The sequence below is a fragment of the Stigmatopora argus genome, chromosome 7, assembly GCF_051989625.1.
Source record: "Stigmatopora argus isolate UIUO_Sarg chromosome 7, RoL_Sarg_1.0, whole genome shotgun sequence".
NCBI lineage: Eukaryota > Metazoa > Chordata > Actinopteri > Syngnathiformes > Syngnathidae > Stigmatopora > Stigmatopora argus.
This window is the reverse complement of record NC_135393.1, coordinates 4,514,304-4,535,847: the sequence shown is the minus strand read 5'-3', so window position 1 is coordinate 4,535,847 and position 21,544 is coordinate 4,514,304. Positions and strand designations below refer to the sequence as shown.

Here is a 21,544-nt window from a genome sequence, read left to right as displayed (position 1 = left end):
ATGCCATTTCCAATATAGACCAATTAAATAAAAAGTGTATGTGAAAGTAAAAAAAAGAAGGTTTTTTTTATTCAATAAGTAAAAAATGAACGGTGACTGCACGACTCTCCCTAGTATGTCTCATCAGTCAGTCTGGAGACACGAGAAGCTCAACTGGAGAGCGTGCTTGCCATCTACTGAGTGATTTCAAACTGACAGGCAAGAATAAGTCCGCAATTGATCTAATTAATCAGCCCAAAGACAAATAATAGTCTCATCTCATTTTCTGAATCATCATTAGGTTTGCGGAGACAAATAATAATAATAATAATAATAATAATAATAAGGCTGTAAGGATTGAGTTGAGTAGATCCCAAAATATTCATTCATTTATTAATTCATTTTCTGAACCGCTTTGTCCTCACTAGGGTCGCGGGGGCTGCTGGAGCCTATCCCAGCTGACTTTGGGCCAGAGGCGGGGGACACCGTGAGTCGGTGGCCAGCCGATCGCAGGGCACAAGGAGACGGACAACCATGGACACTCCCATTCCTAGGGGCAATTTAGAGTGTTCAACCATGCATGTCTTTGGAATGTGGGAGGAAACCGGAGTACCCGGAGAAAAGCAACACAGGCCCGGGGAGAACATGCAAACTCCTCACAGGTGGACCAACCTGGATTTGAACCCAGGTCCCTCACTGTGAGACCGACCACTCAAGCCGCCGGGCAGCCTCCCTAAAATATACCATTCAAATTTATTTGTAATACATTCATGATTAATGGAGGTGCAGCAATTTAATCCCACAATTGATTACCATCTTGGCCCGAATATAATGATGTTTTTTTGCATTGAAATAAATAAATTGGGGTCTCAACATTGTATCCATTCATAACTTCAGTTGGGGCCAGATACCTTTAAAATAAATGCTGAACACTTTGATGGTTAAGTGAATTGAATTGAATGCCTTTATTGTCATTATACAAGTATAATTAGATTTAAAGCTTCACCATGAAGTGCACACATAAATAACCAATACATAAATAATAAATAAATAAGTAGTCAACATAACAAGCAGTGAACATAAATACGTAATCAAACTAGATAAGTAATTAACATGAATAAGTAAGTAGTCACATAAATAAGTAGGACTAAGAAATTAGTCTAGATTTGATGCAGTTATTGCAATTTTGTTGTTTTATCACAGTAGATTGGTTAATTTACATTTCAAAAACCAGAAACCATTCATTTACTAATGTGATTACACTTTAGTTTCCACATTTAAATGTCCAGATATTAAGATGTGATGGACAATGTTTGCATGATATTAATAAGGCAAAATAACATGCGTTTTTTCTCGAATATATTGTTAGAATCAATTGTTTTAGATATACGGGCATTATCTTGTGTATAAAAATTGGTGTTTAAAAATTATTTTTTCAAACTTGAGTCTTGAAAACCAAACAGCAGTTCAGAGTACCCACCCTTTTTGGAGTCCTTGGAAGGGGTGCTAGAGAGTGCTCCTTCGGGTGACTCCCTAGTTCTGCTGGGGGACTTCAATGCTCACGTGAGCAATGACAGCGAGACCTGGAGGGGAGTGATTGGGAAGAACGGCCCCCATGATCGGAACCCAAGTGATGTTCTATTGTTAGATATCTGTGCTTGTTGTGGACTGACAATAATGAACACTGTGTTCAAGCATCAGAGTGTCCATATGTGCACTTGGCATCAGGACACCCTAGGCTGCAGTTCGATGATCAACTTTGTGATGGTGGGGGCAGATGCCCATGCGGCCAAATGTTTTGTGAGGGCCTCCTGGGAATGCCTGGCAGATTCCCCTGTCAGAAGGAGTTTCAATTCCCACCGCCGACAGACCTTCTCACATGTCCGGGACGAGGCGGGGGACATTGAGTCCGAGTAGACCATGTTCCGCGTTTCTATTGCTGAGGCGGCAGACTGGAGTTGCTGCCTGTTGTGGCGGCACCCTGTCTTGGTTGACATGTCTCTGCAACATCGCATGGACATCGGGGACAGTGCCTCTGGATTGGCAGACCGGGGTAGTGGTTTCCCTTTTTAAAGGTGGAGGGTGAGTTGGCTCTGGGATCTGATCAGGATGCACCCTGGATGACTCCCTAAGGAGGTCTTCTGGGCACGTCCCACCGGGAGAAGGCCACGGGGCCGACCTCGGACACGCTGGGGAGACTATGTCTCCCGGCTAGGCCAGGAACGCTTTGGGGTCCTCCCGGAGCTGGATGAAGTGGCTGGGGAGAGGGAAGTCTGGGCTTCCCTGCTGAAGCTGCTGACCCCGCGACCCGACTTCGGATAAGTGGAAGAAGATGAGATAAGATGAGATGAGTCTTGAAAAAGAGGGGGTCGTCTTATATTCGGGCATTGAGATTAAAAAAAAATAAACATAAAAAAATCCAGCAGGTAGGATTGAGAAAAAAAGAAGAAAAAAAATCCGGCTACAGGAAAAAAATGTTTAAATCCGTGGAACATATCTATACCTCATAATGATCAATCCACAAAAATGGAGGGGTAGCAATTTAAGTTAGTGTCCTTACCAAGAGGAAGATGAAGAACAACAACAGCAAGGCTTTATGTGCTTTAGTCAATCTACTATTATTGACTTGTATAAAGTTTTAAAGTAATGCTATGAATTTAAGGGAAGTAGTATGCGAGTTTTGGTACATAGTTCCTAAATTCTGGATTTGAGCTGGGATTTCTCTTCTCTAGTCCTACTATCTACTCCATGCCAAAACATGCATTTAGTCATTTAAAAATTCTTGTGAGTGATTGTTTTAGATATACGGTATATAGCTATATTTGAGGAGAATACATTGCATATAGGTTGCGTATTTGTTTGAGTAATTTCCAGGATTGTTTAAAATTATTATGCTAAAGTGTAATAGATAATGACCAACTACTAGAATAAAATAAAATACTAAGATATGTTGCTACATAAAGATACCTAAAATGCAAGTACCGTATAAGATACTTATATATTAGTGCATAGTGCCGTGTGTTGACTTAAATACAGGTTACAGAAAGGTACACTATTAAACTACAGGACCATTCTTCCACTCGTTCCCTTCCTTAGACTTTACTTGATGCAGTTGTCTGTATTTGTTGTCTTGATCTTTATTTCCTAGAAAGCTCTTTGAATAAGGTGAAGTCCAGTCTCTGTCAAAGGCACTTTTCAATTGTTCCAAAACCTTCCCACCACCATTTTTCATCTGGACCACTAGCCCGACTCCACCATTATCGGAAAATTCATTCCCTACCCAGTTATGGTTCCCTGAGGAGGTAAAGCAGAAAAAGAGGTACATATAACATTTTTCAGTTGTTACGCCTGTGTACAAATCACCACATACAATATATAATATGTTCACTGTAAAGTCAAACTCAAAGCTCATAGCAGCATCTCCTATAAGGAAATTAGCTATTTGGTCATTGGAGGGAATTAAAACATTAGTCTAAAAATTACATAAAAGTTCTTAAATGAGATCTAAGTGTACTTTTTGTTGGTTTGCTATTCTCCATCATTATCCATAATTAACCAGTGATGCGATTTGTTATGCAAAGTATATGATGAAAAGATTCCAGCAATTTATAAAAATTGTAATTATGAAAGAATGTAAATATACATGGCAAATGGAATCAAGTATACATAACACTTACCAATGTAACAAGCATTGTCTGTCAGCATGTACTTGTTGTGATTGAGCCCATGTTGAATGTCATCTTTTTGTTCCTTCTGGATGAAAAACTTCTGAAAAATAAATGAAACCCCCACAAAAACTCCTTTAATTCTTTACTTTGAATAACAAGTGGCACATCCTGTTCAGTCCTGAGAGAGGGGTTTCTCTACATACCACCTCCATGGAACAGTTGTATAGCTGAATGCACAGCGACTTAAGGGAGTTGACAAAGTTGAAGGTGAGTGGGTGAGTGTTCTTCCAGAAACTTATGAGCAGGCGAACTTTGATCCCTCTCAGAACCACCGCCTCTCTGATCATTTCATCAAGCGGTGACCAGTACCTAATGAGAAAGACATTCAAATTGAAGGATTTCTTCACTCCCTGGACTAGACAAGTTTATCCGGATTGTATGAATTACACAAACCGCAACAGTACAAATACAATATGTATTCATATCACAGGGTCCATGAAAGGAATTTTCATTAATTCATCTTCCGTGCCACGTATCCTCGTAAGGGTTGCAGGGGCTGCTGGAGCCTATCCCAGCTGACTTCGGGGAAAAGGCAGAATACACCCTAGACCAGCGGCCCCCAATCTTTTTCTCACCGCAGACAGGTAAAGCTCTTTCTATTTTCTCACGGACCGACTTATGGGGAGGATGACAACTTAAGACAAAATTAGGTGGGGGTGGGTTGGTGCATGAACGACGTCGACAACGGCAAAAAAAACAAAACAAGTCCCAAGCATAATACAGTGGTACCCCGACATACGAATGCCCCAAGATACGAGCAATTTGAGATACGAGTAACATTTTGAGCAAATATTTATCTTGAGATACGAGACTAATTTTGCTATACGAGCAGACAGCGGACACAATAGGCTGCTCATAAGAACATCATGGGCGCAGTCTCTCTCCCCCCGCAACTCCCTCGTGTAATGTCTCTCTGGTCGCAACTCCCCCGTAATGTCTCCACGAGCACTGGGCGGAGCATTGCATTTTTTTCAGTTTTTTTTCCTCGTTAGTCTGTGCGAATGGCGGGGCGATCGCTAATAATAATAATAATAAACCCTTATGCTACTTCTCGTTGGGAAGTGGTCGTGGGTTATCCTATTGAGAGGACATTTTTGTGCATCATTTTTTGAATATTTTGAAGGGAATACAAAAGCAAACAGCCCTCGATAGGTTCATCTGAATGTCAGGGTGGAGGTGGGGCAAATAGAGTCAACCCGGGAGAAGAAAGGTATCAAAATTTAAAACAAAATTAGAATTAAGTTTAGTGTAAAGTTAGATTAAACTTATTTGTGAGTGTGTCTGCATCGCAATGCAAGTTCATTTAAATTTGTTTATGTTATGTTACGAGCGCGTTGCCGTGCAAAAAGTCCCCCCCCCCTCTCTGTCACTCTCTCTCCCTTCTGCGAAATCCGTCTAATTTTAGAACTACTAAACACATTTTACTAATATTAAACCACTAGTTATTTGTTACTTTGTTAATAGATGGCTGTTAGGTTCATCCAATTGTAGGTTTATCCTTAGGTTTTTCCAATTCAGCTTTCAATAAAAAAGGCATCTGTAGTCACATCTCACCATTTAATTCTTGCAAGAAGAGAATACATCCGGACCGCTCGGCCGACCAAGATTATTCTAAAGAGTGGCATTATGTCCTGCCCATTTAAGGCCTCAAATCAAAACAATTACAAGGTTATCGACTCGATCCAATTGCGTAAGCAAGAAACAAAACAATTCTATAATCAAGCAAACCTAGCGTCAAACTAGCGTCACAAATTAAAACAATATGCTTGATAGCCATCCGCTGACCCAACAACAATTTAAGCGTCCTTCACAGATCTTCATTGCGAACTTGCATCTGTGGAAAGGGTTGAGGCGTATCTTCCAGTAATCAGTCCTCGGAGCAAGGACTCAGTGTATTGTTTTATGTCTTTGCGAACTCGTATCTCTCGCTGGACCCAGCTGTCCTGGAGAGCGACCTTGGCGTAAGCGTTTGTCTTCGTTGAAAGCGATCAACCCATATATATATATTGTTTAATATAGTTACACATTTAGGATGAGCATTACTATTCCTAATAAGCACATATATTGATTAATATAGTAAGCATGTATATTATAAGGCTTTATATTCATTGCAAACACATTTATAATAATGATTACTCCAACAATGGCGAATTAGAACAAATAAAAATGTTTTTCCAATCCAATATCCTGTTTTGGGTGTTTTTTCGGAGGGTTGGAACGAATTAATTTGTTTTTAGTTCATTTCTATGGGAAACGTTCATTTGAGTTACGAGAAAATCGACATACGAGCTCTGTCCCGGAACGCATTAAGCTCGTATCTCAAGGTACCACTCTAGTAATTATTTATTCTTATTATAACAATATTTCTTATGTCAAGGAGGAGGGCGAGATTGAAAATGTTATTATTAATAGTTCTGACGGACCGGCACCGGTTCACAGCCCAGTGGTTGGGGACCACTTCCCTAGACCGGTCGCCAATTAGCCGTAGGACACAGAGAGAGAGAGACAACCATTCACACCCACAATCATACCCCCACCAGCGGGAATCGAGCCCATGCCTGCCTGCACCGAAGCCAGGCGAGTGAACCCCTACAAAATGAGGCGGCCAAATTGAATATAGACTGTGACAAAATACATATGTTTTTATAGCAAACTCAGTACCTTGTGACGGAGGTTCCTTTGAGGCGCCTGCTCACAAGAGGGAGGTAGTCCGTCACAGAGATGAAGATGAATGCTTTTGCACTCTGCATGACTTGATAGATAGCATCTACATCTCTACTGCGCTCTTTAGCACAGAAGATATCAGGCGATGTCTGTAAAGATACTGTATATCAATAAAGTGACTATGCATTGACTTTACACTGATGCAGGTCACAATGCAAATGCTAAATTGAATTAAATTTATTCATATATGTAACATGTGACGCAACAATGATTTCAACAAAAACTAAGTATACTATGTATCTTGTTTTTAACAATAGGTGAGGTCGTAAGAGCAGGCTACAGCAAACATAGTCTTATAACATAACATGATTAATGATGATATATGCCCCCCTCTCCCGACTTTGTCCTTTTGCTTTGGCAGATAATGTATCATAAAAATACTATCCAGACCACAGGATACAGAATTATTTCATTAGGTAACCAAATATAGTTAGGAAATTGAATACAAATCAAAATTGAATTAAACAACCCGTTTGTCAATAAGGTAAGTTATTTTTAGTTGCAGCTCAAGGACAAGCAACTTTATAATAATGAACTCATCACATAAAAATATGTATCATCTTTGTCTCCTTATGTTAAGTTATGTAGAGTAGTACATGGGTATTTTATATATACATGTGTAGGTAGTTAACATTTGTTTCATGCAACTGTGCCCAGAGTTAGAGAAATCTTGTGGAAGAGATGAATAAGGTCTACTTTCTCATCCTAACATGAACATAAAATAAGTGAGGAATCGAGCCCGCACCTGCCCGCACCGAAGTCAGGCTAGTTAGTGAACCACTATGCCGTGAGGCTGATGGACTGCATCACTAAAGCAAAGAAGATTTTTTCTATTGAGTATTGCAGACCTCCAAATAGCTACTGTCCTGTATTTTGTAATTGGAAGTCTAAATCATGGCATAATGTAATGGAAAAATTTAACAATTTTTCTTTCATCATTACTGTATGAACCCATTAAAATACTTTAGCTTCTTGATTTTTTGCATGCAACACCATCCTACCGAGGATTGCAAGTCAAGCTAATCCCAGCTGGCTTTTGGCAAGACTATGGACAGGATGAGAAGTATGTTTTAGAGAAAAAAAATGCAATCACAGGGACAAATAAAAAAATCTCACAAAAATCTCAAATTTCAAAATGATGTACCATTTATCTTTATCTAAAGTGTGTTGAAAATATTCATTCATTTTCCACACCACCCATCCTCGAAAGGGTTGCGGGGGTTGCTGGAGCCTAACCCAGCGGTCTTCGGGCAAAAGACAGACTTCACCCTAGACTGGTCGCCAGTCAGTCGCAAGGATCACAGAGAGACAAACAACCACCCTCACTCTCAATCATACCACCACTAGGAGGAATCGAGCCCACGCCTGCCCGCATTGAAGTGAGGCAAGTGAACCTCTACACCACGAGGCGGCTGTGCATTGAATATAAGAATGTTAATGCTAAATGAGAAAGATACTTGCAGAAACATATGCAACTGCAGGGGTATTATTAAGCTCCAGCTCCAGAGCCTCATATCTCCCATAGAGCGCTGTAACTCTCTTGGACCAGATTGAGGGGATGTAGTCTCTATCATGGAGCTGCCAATAAAAAGAAAATATTCTGTGGAGATCCAGAGCCAGACAACTGCAGTTGTACACCATCAAACCCAGCTCCTTTCTCTGTGGAGTGTTAGAAAAGAAAGAAAATCCACCAGTGATACAGTAGAACAGTTAAACTGCGTCTACAAATGAAACTGGCATGTCTGGTTTGCTCTGTTTTTTTTTACCTCTTTCCTGCACCTCAATTAGCTGAATTGCCAAGCCGAGCGACATGGCTGTTGTACAATAATAGCACTTAGTATTTAGGGATTTCCAGCCGCAGCCAGTTGCTATCGGACTATTGCATTGGTTATTGCTGTGTGCGCCCAACATGCCTTCTGAGTTTTCCTGCCATCATATTGTTGCATTTCTCGATATGATTATTTTGGTACATTGAATCCTTAGTTTACTCGTCGACTTAGTCATGCTACTTTTGTTGTACTTTGTCATAATCATGCTTTTGGCGTGTTCCTCGAGTTTAATAAAACATTTTGTTCATTTGTGTCCTTGCTTCTGAGATTTGTGCTAGATCCATTCTAAACGGCTTGCAGTTAGATAACAGATACATTTATTTTCTTGACTTTTTATCCAAAGAAAAAGGATAACGGCAAAATCTAATTGTCTGCTAATTTAAAGGAAATGAAGTAGGTCAGCAAACATGTTATTTATACTAAATATACTTTTAGACAGTACGTAAATAATTCTGCAATGCAGAATGGAAAGTGGACAGAGGACATTTTTATTCTTTGAATATTTTATTCATTCATTTTCTGCAGTGCCCATCCTCACAAGAGTCGTGGAGGTTCGGGGGCCTATCCCAGCTAACTTTAGGCCAGGGCGTGACCGGACGTTTCGTCGAAAGACGTTTGGTCCCCGGACGTTTGGTCGACCGGACGTTTGGTAGAACGGACGGGCCGTCGACCGGACGTTTGGTCGCCGGGTTTGCTCGCTGTCAAATTATGAGAGAGAGAGACAGAGAGTTTACTGTTGAAAGCGAACAACCAGGTAATCTCTCGCTCTCAAAATTATAATCATGAGAGAGAGAGAGAGAGAGAGAGAGAGAGAGAGAGAGAGAGAGAGAGAGAGAGAGACTGTTCTACCAAACGTCCGGTCGACACCCCGTCCGTTCTACCAAACGTCCGGTCGACACCCCGTCCGTTCTACCAAACGTCCGGTCGACACCCCATCCGTTCTACCAAACGTCTGGTCGACCAAACGTCCGGGGACCAAACATCCGGGGACCAAACGTCTTCCGACGAAACGTCCGAGTGCCGGCCAGGGGTAGGAAACCCGTGGCTCGGGAGCCATATGTGCCTCTTTCCATGGGTGCATATGGCTCTCCATTAACCTGTGAGGTAAAATATGGAAATCACTGGTGAGAGAGCTGAGTCCCGAACGCATCTTTTTACGCATCTAAATTTATGTTTAAAATGTATTTTCCTGTGCCTGTGTTCTCACCCTCTTGCTACTGTGAGTGACATTTCCAGAATATGGGATGAATAAAGTTATCTAATCTAATCTAATCAATAGGAGCGTCACGTCGACACTGTGGCGTTGACACTACCTCTAGCACCACTTTAATAAGAATTTTGTTTTTCATTACTCTTCCGCATGGATAATCTAATTGATAACTGATTGATTAGCAACATCATAACAATGTTGTCAAGAGTTCAGAGACTTTTTGTATACTTTAAAAGTGGCGAAATGACAAAAAAATCACACATTTTCATATATTTTTACTTTTCCATTCTGAGAATGGCTCTCCAGAAATAACATTAGAAAATATGAATTGTTTATGGCTCTCTCTGTATCCCTGCTATAGGCAGTCGGCAGGGGACACCCTGAATTGGTTGCCAGCCAATCGCAGGGCACAGGGGATTGTAAACCTTCTACCTCAGAACTGTCAGGCTAACAACTCACTGATGTGGAACATTCTTTGAATATTTGACCTACAATTGAACACTCCAAATGTGCATTCCTTTATTGACCACCTTTGGTGAAGAATTCAATAATCTACATTACAAATGTCTATATTGCATGTACTGCACACTACATTTGTCTGCACATTTCCCCCCTCATATGGAGCAAAAAAAATCCTGCAGTTTGATCCCTTATAAAATGATGTCCTTGTCTAACTGCATACTGATTCAGTTACAGGATTTGACCCTTCTTTTGTACGCCCTCAGTCTTTAGTAAAAAGATGCTAAAACGGCGTCATATACGAGAAAGGCAATGCTATCAGTTTTTTTCACAAGACGCAAAGTGTTGATGTTACCTTGGAGAATGACCTCCAGTCCATGTCAGCGCTGCCGATGTAAAAGTGTGTCCGATCTACAATCCAGAATGAGGAATGGAGTGCTCCTCTGGTAAAAGCTGTCATGTTAACCAAATGCACTTCAGCGTCTGGATGGTTAAAGAGACAGACAGGAGAAGGTGGACAAGGAAAAAATTGGCCTGAGTGCCACTTTGCCTATTACTTACTGTGTTCTGCCAAAATCTTCTGTTCTGTAGAGTTAGTCAGGTCGCTGGCAATCTTTAGTTTGACCCCACGGGATTTCAAGTTGAGCAATCTCTGGAATAAAAGTTGACCCTGAGGAAGCGGAAGTCAGTGTTTATGCTTTGTTTGGTCTCCACTGGTCGAAACTCATTAAGAGCAGACACGTTCAATCTTTAAAATAATTAAACTGTTCTCTTTTTTAACACATGGGAAATGAAAATTGACACAAGGTAAATGGTGTAATCTTGACTTTGTACCAGTCTTTCTGTGCTTTGCATTGTTTTTATTTCTGAAGGCCTTAAGTTCCAGACTGGAGACACTATCTGGACTGAGTGCTTTGCTTGGTCCAGCAGAGTGTGGAAACCCGCTAAGACTGGCAGGTGGGGTCTGCCATTCAAGTGTTCTTTGAGATCCCCGGGGATTGTTTCCACAAGGACAATGCTGTAAAATCCAAATCACAGAGCCTTAACACCAGAAAATTAACACCTGTCTCATTATTTCATCGTGTTTCCTGTGTTGAATATCTCACCGACAGTCTTTGCGGCAATTCTCCTCAGTGATTCCATCCTCACTGTCCCCCCAAATATCCACAGAAGAGAAGATAAGCACCAAGAGCACAGCAAAGCAGCATAGCAGTGCAAAGATGGCGATGCATTTCTGCTGAGTCTTACAAGCCAGAGAGACACAGAAGCACAACAATTTGTACTTTAGTGGACAACATATGACAATTTGTAAGGGATAAACACTGCAAAAGACAACAACATGGCAATTAATTTCATGGCCTCGAGAAGGGAAAGTAATGACCCCATAAATGTTAATTTCCTCAATCAATACACTGCGAAGGTAGTAAAAAATCAATAAACAACAGTGTAAATGTTGCACTGGATAAAGAATACCGCTGCTATGTCAAATAGATAAGAAAATCTCACATTACAATGAACCATTCACCACTGTAATTATAATGTATGGCTCAAAATATATATCTTTTGTATGTAGTGCTGCTTTGTTGTCATGCATGTCATCCTTGACAGGGATTTTACGACCTGAATATCACATCTCAGACCAGTCTTTTGCAATATTAAAAGCAATACTTGTGTACAATAGTGTACATTGTGGCTGTAATAATGGTTGGTCAGAACACTGCATCATGCGCAACCCTACTGCCCTGATCCAAATGCTTAATAACACTTTTTTAAAAAAAAGTGCAGCAAAGGCATTTGGCTTTGCTCCTCACTGCAGACTTTCATCGCGACCTTCTATGTCTTCTTTAAATATATTTTAACTTAATTATATTGAGACCAAGACTCAGATTAATTTAAATTAAAGAGAACTGCATTGCACTCAGAATAAAACACTTTCAACATGACAGCACAGCAAGAAAACATCAGATGGTGTTTTCAGTTTTTACCATGCCACTCCTAAATAAAAAAAGAAACATTGAAGATTATGCATGCTTGTTTACATTAATAGATCTCTGACAGAGTTGTTCAAAATCAGTGTTTCATTTTATCATTGTAACGAGTTTAGACATAATAATTATGATACAACTTTATTAAATAAGTTTGTGGGCTAATTTTATTTACTTCATAATAATAATAAGAAACATTCTATATGTTTCAAGATGAGATAGCATTAAGACTTGGCTCACAGTTTTTTTTTTACAGTAGCAGAAGGACAATGTTTGATTTTCCCTTTTCTCTCCCCCGTTAGTCTCAGTTAATAAGGCTGCTGCAGCACATACTGTAATCTCCTTTAATGTCCACCGAGACCCTGAAATTTTCATTAGTTGGATCCGAGAAAAAGACTATGCTTGACATGCAGATGTGCACATTACTGCAAAGATAAGACAATGAAAAAAGGTAACTTGAGCCCTGGGATGTTGTAAGATTATTTGAAACTAAAGCTAAAATAAATCAATCAAAGTTAGTTTTTGAATACCTTAAATAAAGTTCCATTAAATTCAAAAAACATATATTCAGAGTAGCATTGGTGCAGAATCAGCTTCACAACCAAAAAATCGATGGATTAAAATACTGTGCATGCATGTGTTTAAGTGGGAGGTTGGGACATCACCTTAATGGGTTCCTTCGCTGTCGGTCCTGCCATGAGCTCTGCACTCCTTGGAACTTCCAAGATATCAGTGCATTTACATAATCTTCATGAGGCGGATGGATCTCTCAGCTATGCTCCATACTCAAACTTTCGCACTTCATCACGCATACGTTACGTGCATGTCTGTGTGAGCACCTATTGTTCCAATCTAATTTGCAGTTCGTTTGCGGGTGTGTGTGTAGTACAGAATGTGAAGCACCATGCTGACACAACAGAGACTGTGGGAGAGATGGAGAGAGACCAAGCCCTCTTGTTCAAACCACCAATGCAAAGCTGCGTTTTTGAATCCCAGCAGTCACACTCCCTTCCCCATTGCCTCCCGTTTTAATTTGAAACTACACCATGATCCAACCTAAATGGCATACATTCATGAAGATGGCACTGGAAATAAGGGCCTGATTTATGAAGGCACAAAGGGAATTAAAAACAAACAAAAACCATTATCTCCCTAAACACTTCAGGAACAATGGTGACTACAGTGGACATATATTTAAAAGTTATCATTAGTTTAACGCATTCACTGTCAACCCAGGTCACATAATGCATTGGATTGGATTGGATAACTTTATTGATCCCGTATTCGGTAAATTTCGTTGTCAGTAAGTTAATAAATAAATACATGAATAAATATATAAATAAATAAGCGTGTTGCTGAAATATATATATATATATATATATATATATATATATATATATATATATATATATATATATATATATACACACACATGTATACACATACGTGTACATACACATATATACATACATACACATACATATATAAGCACATATATACATACATACACATAGATGTACATGCATGAATACGGTAGGTCTTAACACTCAGCCATTTTTTTTAAAGAGCCTGACAGCTGATGGGAGGAAGGATCTGCGGAAGTGCTCCTTCCTGCAATGAGGGTGCCGCAGTCTATTGCTAAAAGAGCTTCGGAGGGACTCCACAGACTCATGCAGGGGGTGGGAGATGCTGTCCATGATGGACATCATCCTGGTCAGCATCCTCCACTCTCCCACTTCCTCCACAGAGTCCAAAGGACAGCCCAGAACAGAGCTGGCCCTCCTGACCAGCTTATTCAGCCTGTTCCTCATGCTGTGGTAATTTGTAAAGGACGACGGATAGTAAATGAAATAATCAGATAAATGGATATTAAAAACAAATATTGGCAACAAAATTCGATCTCTTCCAGTTCCTCCCAGTTAAAATGGATTAAACGTCTTTTGCTGGTTATTAAAGGGTTGCAATGTGACGTCACAAAACATTTATAAAAATAGACAAAATCAAATTTACAGTGAAAAAAGACACAGGGCAGGCTGATTGAACAGTCTAAATTGCCCCTAGTTAGAATGATTGTCCGTTTCCTTGTGCCCTGTGATTCACTGATTCACTGGGTATACCCTGCCTGGTGCCCGAGTTAGCTGGGATAGGCTCCAGCACCCCCTACAACCCTTGTGAAGATGAGCTGTACAGAAAATGCACGAATGAATTAAATTATTCATAATTTGATCTTTTTGGATCCTTCAATTTATTAAATGTTTTTCTAATTTATATACTTCTTTAAATTGTTAATGTCAAATGGGGACAGCAAAGTATTTTCCCATGGGCCATAATTAGTACTGGGCCAAAGGTTTGAGACCAGTGTGCTATATGAATGCATTGGGTACAAAATCACAAGTCGTGTATGAAAGTGATGAAACAAATCTGCTGTGTGACATTCTCATTAGTGAAAACCTAATCTCTGACTTTTATGCATTGAGGCTCCAAGTAGCAAAATTTTGGAAACTTTAAAACTCATATGGGAACATGAGTTTAAAAAAACAGCTAAGACAGGGTATACATAACCATTTTTTATTATTTCATCCATGGATTATAATGCTCTCCTTTCCCATGTTTGAATTGGTTAGTGAATGTGTTTCACAATGTATTCAATGTGAGAGACAGACTGCATTAATGTTTTGAGGCTTTTTGTCCGGACTTGGCCTAAATGGTGCCCCTGGCGAGCTTTGAAAAAGAATTGAAAAACTAAGAAATGGTGAAATACTGCTAAAATAAACAAATATTTAATCACACAAATGCCCCACCTTTGGTTACCACATTTATGTAATATGGTTTGATAGTTAACAAATGTGGCTTTTGGAGAGAATTTAAGGCAAGTGTACATCTTTCACAAACACACTAAACAAGGTCAGTGGCAGCAGAACCACATAAAATGAACAAAAGAATTCTGCAATCTCACAAATAAAGATCTACCTAATAGTAGAAAACAACATCTGTCGACTTCAAGCAAGCTGCTGCTTTGTTTATGCAGCATAGGCGCTCTATGGAGAAAGATTACGACAGCAGGGCTGAAGTTAAACTGTTTTAACTATTTGCAATTTGGAAAGTGAATTCAATATTTTCATAATATATCATACAAAGTACAAATAGGTTAAATTGATTGTGGCTTGAAATTTGTCAACTATGTGGTTTGTAATTTACTTTCATTTGCTTTTGTAAAACAAACCACCCCATAAACATCAATTAAGATTTCATACATTACATAGATGTTCATATTTGAATGAGTCGGTCATGTTATAATAACGAGAATCAAATTGTTGGTAGAGGCAAGCAAAATAAAAAAAATAAACTTTTTCAAAAATCACATCCTGGAAAATGTCAACATTAATTTTCTTGCAAACCTGTTAAAATGACGCCAAACACTTTGAAAAACTAAGGAATAGAAATATTGGAAATAAAAATCTATTATAAATCAATATCATTTAAAATTTCATATAAATTATATTGTTCTTTTTCTTATTGTATTTGTATTTTTAAAAAAATACTTGAATAGACAATATATGAGGCCTTAATAAGGATATCCTTAAAATAAAGAGAAATTATAAGTGTGAGTCTGAGTCAAGTATCGAAGGAACTGGAGCAATGGCACATCTACTGTGAGGATTTGAGCTGCTTAATGCATGTTTTCTTTGTGTCTGACCAAAAGGACAGTATAAGCAAGACTAGAAATGTCTGAGTCACATCCTGAGGGAGATGGCTGCTCTACCTGCACTCATTGTGGTCAACATAATAATCTGTTAAATTTGTTACGCTACCCCAAATGGTAAGAATCAATAACCCAAATCCAATTTATGATTTGTTTGGGTTAATCATAACTTGTATATTATTTTGTTGGCATTTCTCTCCTGGTATTATTACTCTTATAAAACCTCCCAATTATTTACCTAGACCTACACATTGATAAACATAAACTTTACCCCGCACACGTATTGTATCCAAAAATGTTGTTTCAACCAAAGACAAAGTTTTTCTTTAATCTCAGTTTGGAACAGAGCTTTTTATTACCTCTTGTCTAAAAAGATCTTAGTGAATGCCAGTGAAGGACATTTCTCTGTTGGTGTCTTAGCCTCACACACTCACCTCACAGGTTCAGTGGCTGCTTGCAGTGTAATTACAGACGGTATTACTAGCTTTTTTTTAGGTTGTTGGTTTTTTTTGGTCTTCCACTTTACTGTATCATCAAAGTCAGAATGATATACTGAGTGAAGGCTGACTAGGCACAATGCCAAGTTGATATGCTGCTGGGCCATGAGCCAAATGCTTTAGTTTTAGACATAGCAGTAAAATACAAAAAGATCCACTCTCTGTGGTTGAGTAAGCTCTATCAGCTAGTGTTTTACCAAAGCAGAACACTACCATTTGTTCAGTGTAAACCACCATCACGATCTGCTGGAAGCAACCATCAATCTTTATGTCCGCCCTGGGTGGATATTTAAGCACAGCATCTGACAAGCTGCACACAGGTTTGCCCATTTAAAATGCATTATACTGCATTTTAATAAGTCTGGTCCAAAATGGCAGCAAGTCAGCAAAATGTACCATATAACTGACTGTCCAACACATTTGAGCTTGGAAAGGCTGGCAGTGATAGTTCACTCCTATTTCAAATGGACTTAATGTCTATCGCCATCAATGCCACTGAAACATGATCATTCACAGACACCCCTCTCAGTTTAAAGGGAATGAATAACCCCCAATGACAGTTATTGAGTTAATACACAGACCATTTTGTACATTATAAGGCATTAATAAGGAATTATACAAATATTCCTATTCGTCTGTTGAATAATTAATACATAGAGAATGGTTAATGGAATACATAAAGGGTATGAAGAGCTTTACATTATTGTTTTAGTTTTGGCATTCAGGAGTAACAACAACTATGGTAGGTTGTTACAATGGGCATTAGCAAATATTGGATTGGATACATTACAACGACTAATGTTTATTACACTACCCTTTCAGTTCAATGTAAACATCCTTTTGAATTGATGTGAAAGTCCTCAAATGAATCACGTTCGCCTATAATGGAAATCTAGAAATACATTTGTCAGCAAAATAAAACATAAACTAAATGAAAAGGAAAAAAAAACATGATCTTAGATAGGTGGTCTTTTTCCCATGTTGTGTGTGTGTGCAAGGCTGTATAGTAGCAATGAAGAAAGTAGTAATCAATACTCAGCCACATCTTGTGTTTCTACTGTGACAGTCTACTTGATGCACAACATGCAATGAACTGGATTTCCATGTTGCATTTCAATACTAGCTGAATCACTTGTCTACATTTACAACCAGAACACTTAATGTAGTTGAATACAACAGTAATATCTGTTTAATTTCAGCTTCCAATTTGTTCATGTTGTGCAAAATCAGTTGAAAAGTGAATAACTTGATGAGATGTCAGTGGTTCATTTGAGGACAAAAAGTGAGGAAAAAAGTTTCATGAGTTGCCTTACCTTCTCTGGTTTATCTTTACGGCGCAGAAAGATGGTTGCAGAGTAGCACTGTTGTGGAGAAGCACTGAAGCTGCTGGTTTTCACTTGGGACAGATCAGGCAGAATGCCCGGGGAAGCCTCCTCCTGCCCCCTCGACCTTGGATAATTTGACAGTTCCATTGATGGCTTCTGTGTCTGGATCTGTGCTGCCTGGAGGGTTTCAGACAGTCTGACTCAAGCAAACCGAACAGCGAGATGCTGACACGTCCGTCTTTTCTGTCATTTAGAGCTGCGATTGCTCTTTTTCTTTCTAGGAGCCATCTCACTTGCACTCTGCTGCACTCCCCTGTGCTGTTTGTGGCCAGAGCACGCCTTCTCAGACTCCCTCAGACTTGTAAGGGAGGGTCTGTGTGCGTGTGTGTTTGTATATGTATCTCATTGGTCTACTAGCAGGATGGAAGGGGCGGGATATTAGTCTCTGGACATGATGAAAATGCAACAGGAGTGTAGTTGCAGAAAGTGGATCTTAATCTAATAAAAAAAACATCTGATAAGAATATTAGAGTCTGTGGAAAATGCACACAAGTATCATACATCTAGTATACATCTATGTGATTTCTGAAATTCTGAACTGCTGCATAAAATTTAAAAGGCTAATTTAATCTTAAAATATCTTACAGCGAGAGCCAAACTATGCCTGCTGAGATTGATTGGAGAGCCTCAGGACAGTCATATTTGATTACTGTAAAAAGGTGCCGCTTGAAGAGGTGGAAAACGAGACACAGAACTATAAACCATTGTGTTGTTAGATTGAAAGCTGATGACACAACACAGTGGTAAACAAGTCTGAGTCCCAGTTTTTGGAACAAAAATATATTGTCAGGCAACATATTGGCTTTTCTTAGCTGCATCATAGATCAAAGTTCAAGGGCTAAGCCTTCCTGTGAAGATGTTGCATGTTCTTCCTCTGCCCCCATTGGATGAAGACTTTACAATGTAGAGTCTACATTGTACCAAAGGCGTAACTGTGAGTGTAAAAAGTAATTGGTCTATGTATGTCCTGGGATTTGTTCATGATGTATAATGCTTCCTACCCAAACTGTAAAAAAAATCCTATAAGTTATGGTAATTTAAGATTTAAAGTATACTCGTCATATGAAATTCTTAGAATATCCTAGGTAGTAACTTCTATTCACTGTAAACCTGATAAAATTAGTTGTATTAACTTAAATTATCAAGTTTACAGGCAGAAAAAAATTGAATTTGAAATGTAAAATTGTTTGGACTTGGACCTAGCTTCACTTCCGATGCCTTCAAAAGTCTGTGTGCTAGCATAATAGAACAGTAACCCAGGGTGTTTAGCCCAGTTTTCTATTGTTTAGGCTATCAGTGAGTTAACCCAGGTTTCAAACATACTTCCAAAAACATTTCAAATTACAATTAAGAATGTGCTTTATCCTAAATCCACTTTAATTTAAATTTTGAGATGACTTTACTTGACATAAATCCTGTGCAAGTTATATGTTCAGCTCAGTTTACTGAATTTAGGTCTAACTTACTTAAATCTCTCAGGCAATAACTTAATTGACTTGAAAAGTTTCAATCCAAACCTGAGCACCTCTACTTACGAAACTAATTTGTTCCAGAAGTGTTTCCATAACTTGGATATAAAAACATATTTTTCATTGAACTAGCATAATTAGTTCCACAATTTTAATACTGTTTTAAAAATCATAAAAGTATACAAATTGTGTATGAAATATGTATGCAAATGTGTGATGTATATAGAAAAAATATTTAAAAAATATTTATTAAGCCATAAAAAATTTCCAATGGGGTGGAATTGTCAGTGCGTACGTAAGAATAAGGAGGCAATTTGTCATAAAAACTCAAAAAACAACTCCGTGATGAACGAAGACACAAAACTTGCCAGGGCTGATCAGCCATGGTCCTGGAAAAAGATGAAGAAGGGACCTTGAAAAGTATCTTTTGGTCGGATGATCACAGTCAAAGTCTGCCGGTGGGTGGCCACTACCCCATTTCGGGCTGGCTCTGCATCCACCTGAAGCGCACTGATTTCTGGTCAAACTGGCACCTTGCCCAGACCAGTGTTTGCTACCTCTTCCCAGGCTGGCTCTAACATCCACGTACAGTGCAATCACTTCAATTTTGGCATCATGGAAATGCAGCTTCGTTCTAGCCAATGGGAGGCCAGGCTAAGTGTTGGGACTCGGGAGATAGTTAATGGGAAAGCAACTCGACCACGACAATTTCAAAATGAAATGCCGCGTAGTGTTTTTACATTCATGGGATATTTGATGTTGTGTAACTTGGATTGTTTTCAAATCATGGAATAAAAGGTTTCGAACCGAGGCTTTTCATAACCTGATTATTTTGTGCATGTGGAAGCATCTGTAAGTAGAGGTACCACAGTAGCTTGACTTGAATTTAAGTTCTTCCAACTTTTTTTGCTTTAGAGGAATAAATGAATGCATCATCTTGCCTTTGCCATGTAATAAAATGAATCGGAAAGGATGCCCAAATCATTATATCCTGATTTTCGAAAGTCTGTGAACATAATTATTAAGGTCCCATGGAAAGCAAGTTAAGAGCTCATTCACACACTGATGATGCAGCATCAGACACAGTTGTGGGGGGTTTAATGCTCAATGACACTTTGGGTCAAGGGGAGAAGTGGGAATCAAAGCAGTAACCTTCAGGTTGTAAGAAAAAACATTCAACCATCCAAGCAAAAATTGCTCTTGTAGAAAACCTGTCAAAATGTGAGGGCACTTTTCTTTATTCCCAAATTCCAAAATATCTGGTTGTGTTCATTTGAATAGATGCTTGTGGTCAGTAAACACTAAAACAATATTAATTCCCTATTGTGAAATGATTGTGCTTCTTAAAACGCATTTTAATGAGACTCCAATCGTAAAAAAAACCTGTACCATCTTCCTGCTTGAAAATATTTGGCCAGCCAAATTTTTAAGCAATTCCTTCAATATACTCCTTAATTCATTCATCTCCCTTATCGCTTGTCCCAAAGAGAGTAACAGGGACGCTGCAGCCTATCCCAGGTACATATGGGGTCGCCAGCCAATCACTGTCTGTTTTAAAGCCAACTGATAACAATGAGCTTGTCACTGCAGTACTATTTTAATTTGGAAAACTGGCGGCTAAGCGGTGGTCTCCAAAGAATGCCATGGAGGGATGCAATGGGTGCATGATTTCATTCCAATCAAACAAGAGGACCCTCCATTGGCTGGCAATCAATTCTGGGTGTACTCTCTCTGCTACCCGTTGTTGGCTTGTTGTAGACTTCTCCAACCCTGCGACCCTTGTGACAATAAGCGGGTCAGATAATGAATGAACAAACAAGACGACTCCTTTTCACTAATATGGTATCTTATAAGTGTAATCAGTTGATTGCAATCAGATTCTACTTGTTTTAGCAGAAACCTCATTGGTTAACTGTTTGATCTGCATTGATTGGAAAAAAAACAGGACCAACAGTGGCCCTTGAGGACTGGTTTGGAGACCCCTGGGTTAATGCATTCTACATAAATATATTTGAATACGCATTGCATTACATTGCATCACTTAATTTCAATCAAGTACAGTGTTTGGAAAAAAAATGGCCCTGATTTTGATGTCGGACTTTCATAGTTTATTGCAGCTGATTGGAAATAGCAATCTAGCCATTGTGTTTTATGTCTTTAATCAAATCTTCAACAAACAGCTGAACACAGCGAAGCACTGACAAATTCTGCTAATATTGATAACTTGAAAAGAGAAAATGCCTTGAATATAGAAAGGCAGAGAAGAAGGAGAGCAATTTTGGGTTTTTTATAAAGAAGCAATAAAAAAAGTTCAAGGTGCATCTACAAATGAACATATTTCCCCGTGGCCAGTGTGCCGTTTCAACTCTCAGGAAAAAACACATGTTTATCAACGTGTACATGGACATTAAACCAGCGTCGGTCCGTGAATTTGCTAGCGACGCCTTCAGCTGTCGGAATCAATCCAACCCTCAAAAACAATTTTATGGCTATAAAACCTCTACTGCAGCTACAACCGCGACACATAAAAAATCATCAATAATAACCTCATACATTTGAAATATTATTTAGGAATA

The 21,544-nt window shown here is 39.0% G+C and overlaps 1 protein-coding gene across 3 annotated transcripts; it reads right to left on the bottom strand.

Moving 5' to 3' along the window:
• Positions 1–925: 925 nt before the first annotated feature.
• On the bottom strand, positions 926–17,747 carry pld5 (phospholipase D family member 5). 3 transcript variants are annotated; one of them, XM_077606282.1, is made up of 10 exons: positions 17,428–17,747; positions 11,036–11,172; positions 10,764–10,947; positions 10,491–10,599; positions 10,285–10,412; positions 7,893–8,090; positions 6,369–6,520; positions 3,851–4,016; positions 3,657–3,747; positions 926–3,273 (listed from the first exon to the last, which is right to left on the bottom strand). In XM_077606282.1, exons 1-10 carry the CDS (start codon positions 17,584–17,586, stop codon positions 3,035–3,037), a joined length of 1,563 nt encoding a protein of 520 aa, XP_077462408.1. In that variant the 5' UTR covers positions 17,587–17,747; the 3' UTR covers positions 926–3,034. The 3 variants fall into 3 exon arrangements, with proteins under 3 accessions (XP_077462408.1, XP_077462410.1, XP_077462411.1); XM_077606284.1 differs by having other exon boundaries at positions 3,657–3,744; XM_077606285.1 differs by lacking the exon at positions 17,428–17,747 and adding an exon at positions 12,580–12,848.
• Positions 17,748–21,544: the final 3,797 nt, after the last annotated feature.

What these genes read in the sequence shown, in the direction of transcription:
- pld5 (XM_077606282.1), bottom strand. Translation starts at nt 17,586, where the DNA reads ATGGAACTGTCAAATTATCCAAGGTCGAGGGGGCAGGAGGAGGCTTCC. An exon ending in GTAAAGATAAACCAGAGAAG is followed by an intron (nt 11,173 to 17,427) that starts GTAAGGCAACTC and finishes CTGGCTTGTAAG; the next exon opens with ACTCAGCAGAAATGCATCGC. An exon ending in ACAACTGTTCCATGGAGGTG is followed by an intron (nt 3,748 to 3,850) that starts GTATGTAGAGAA and finishes TTTATTTTTCAG; the next exon opens with AAGTTTTTCATCCAGAAGGA.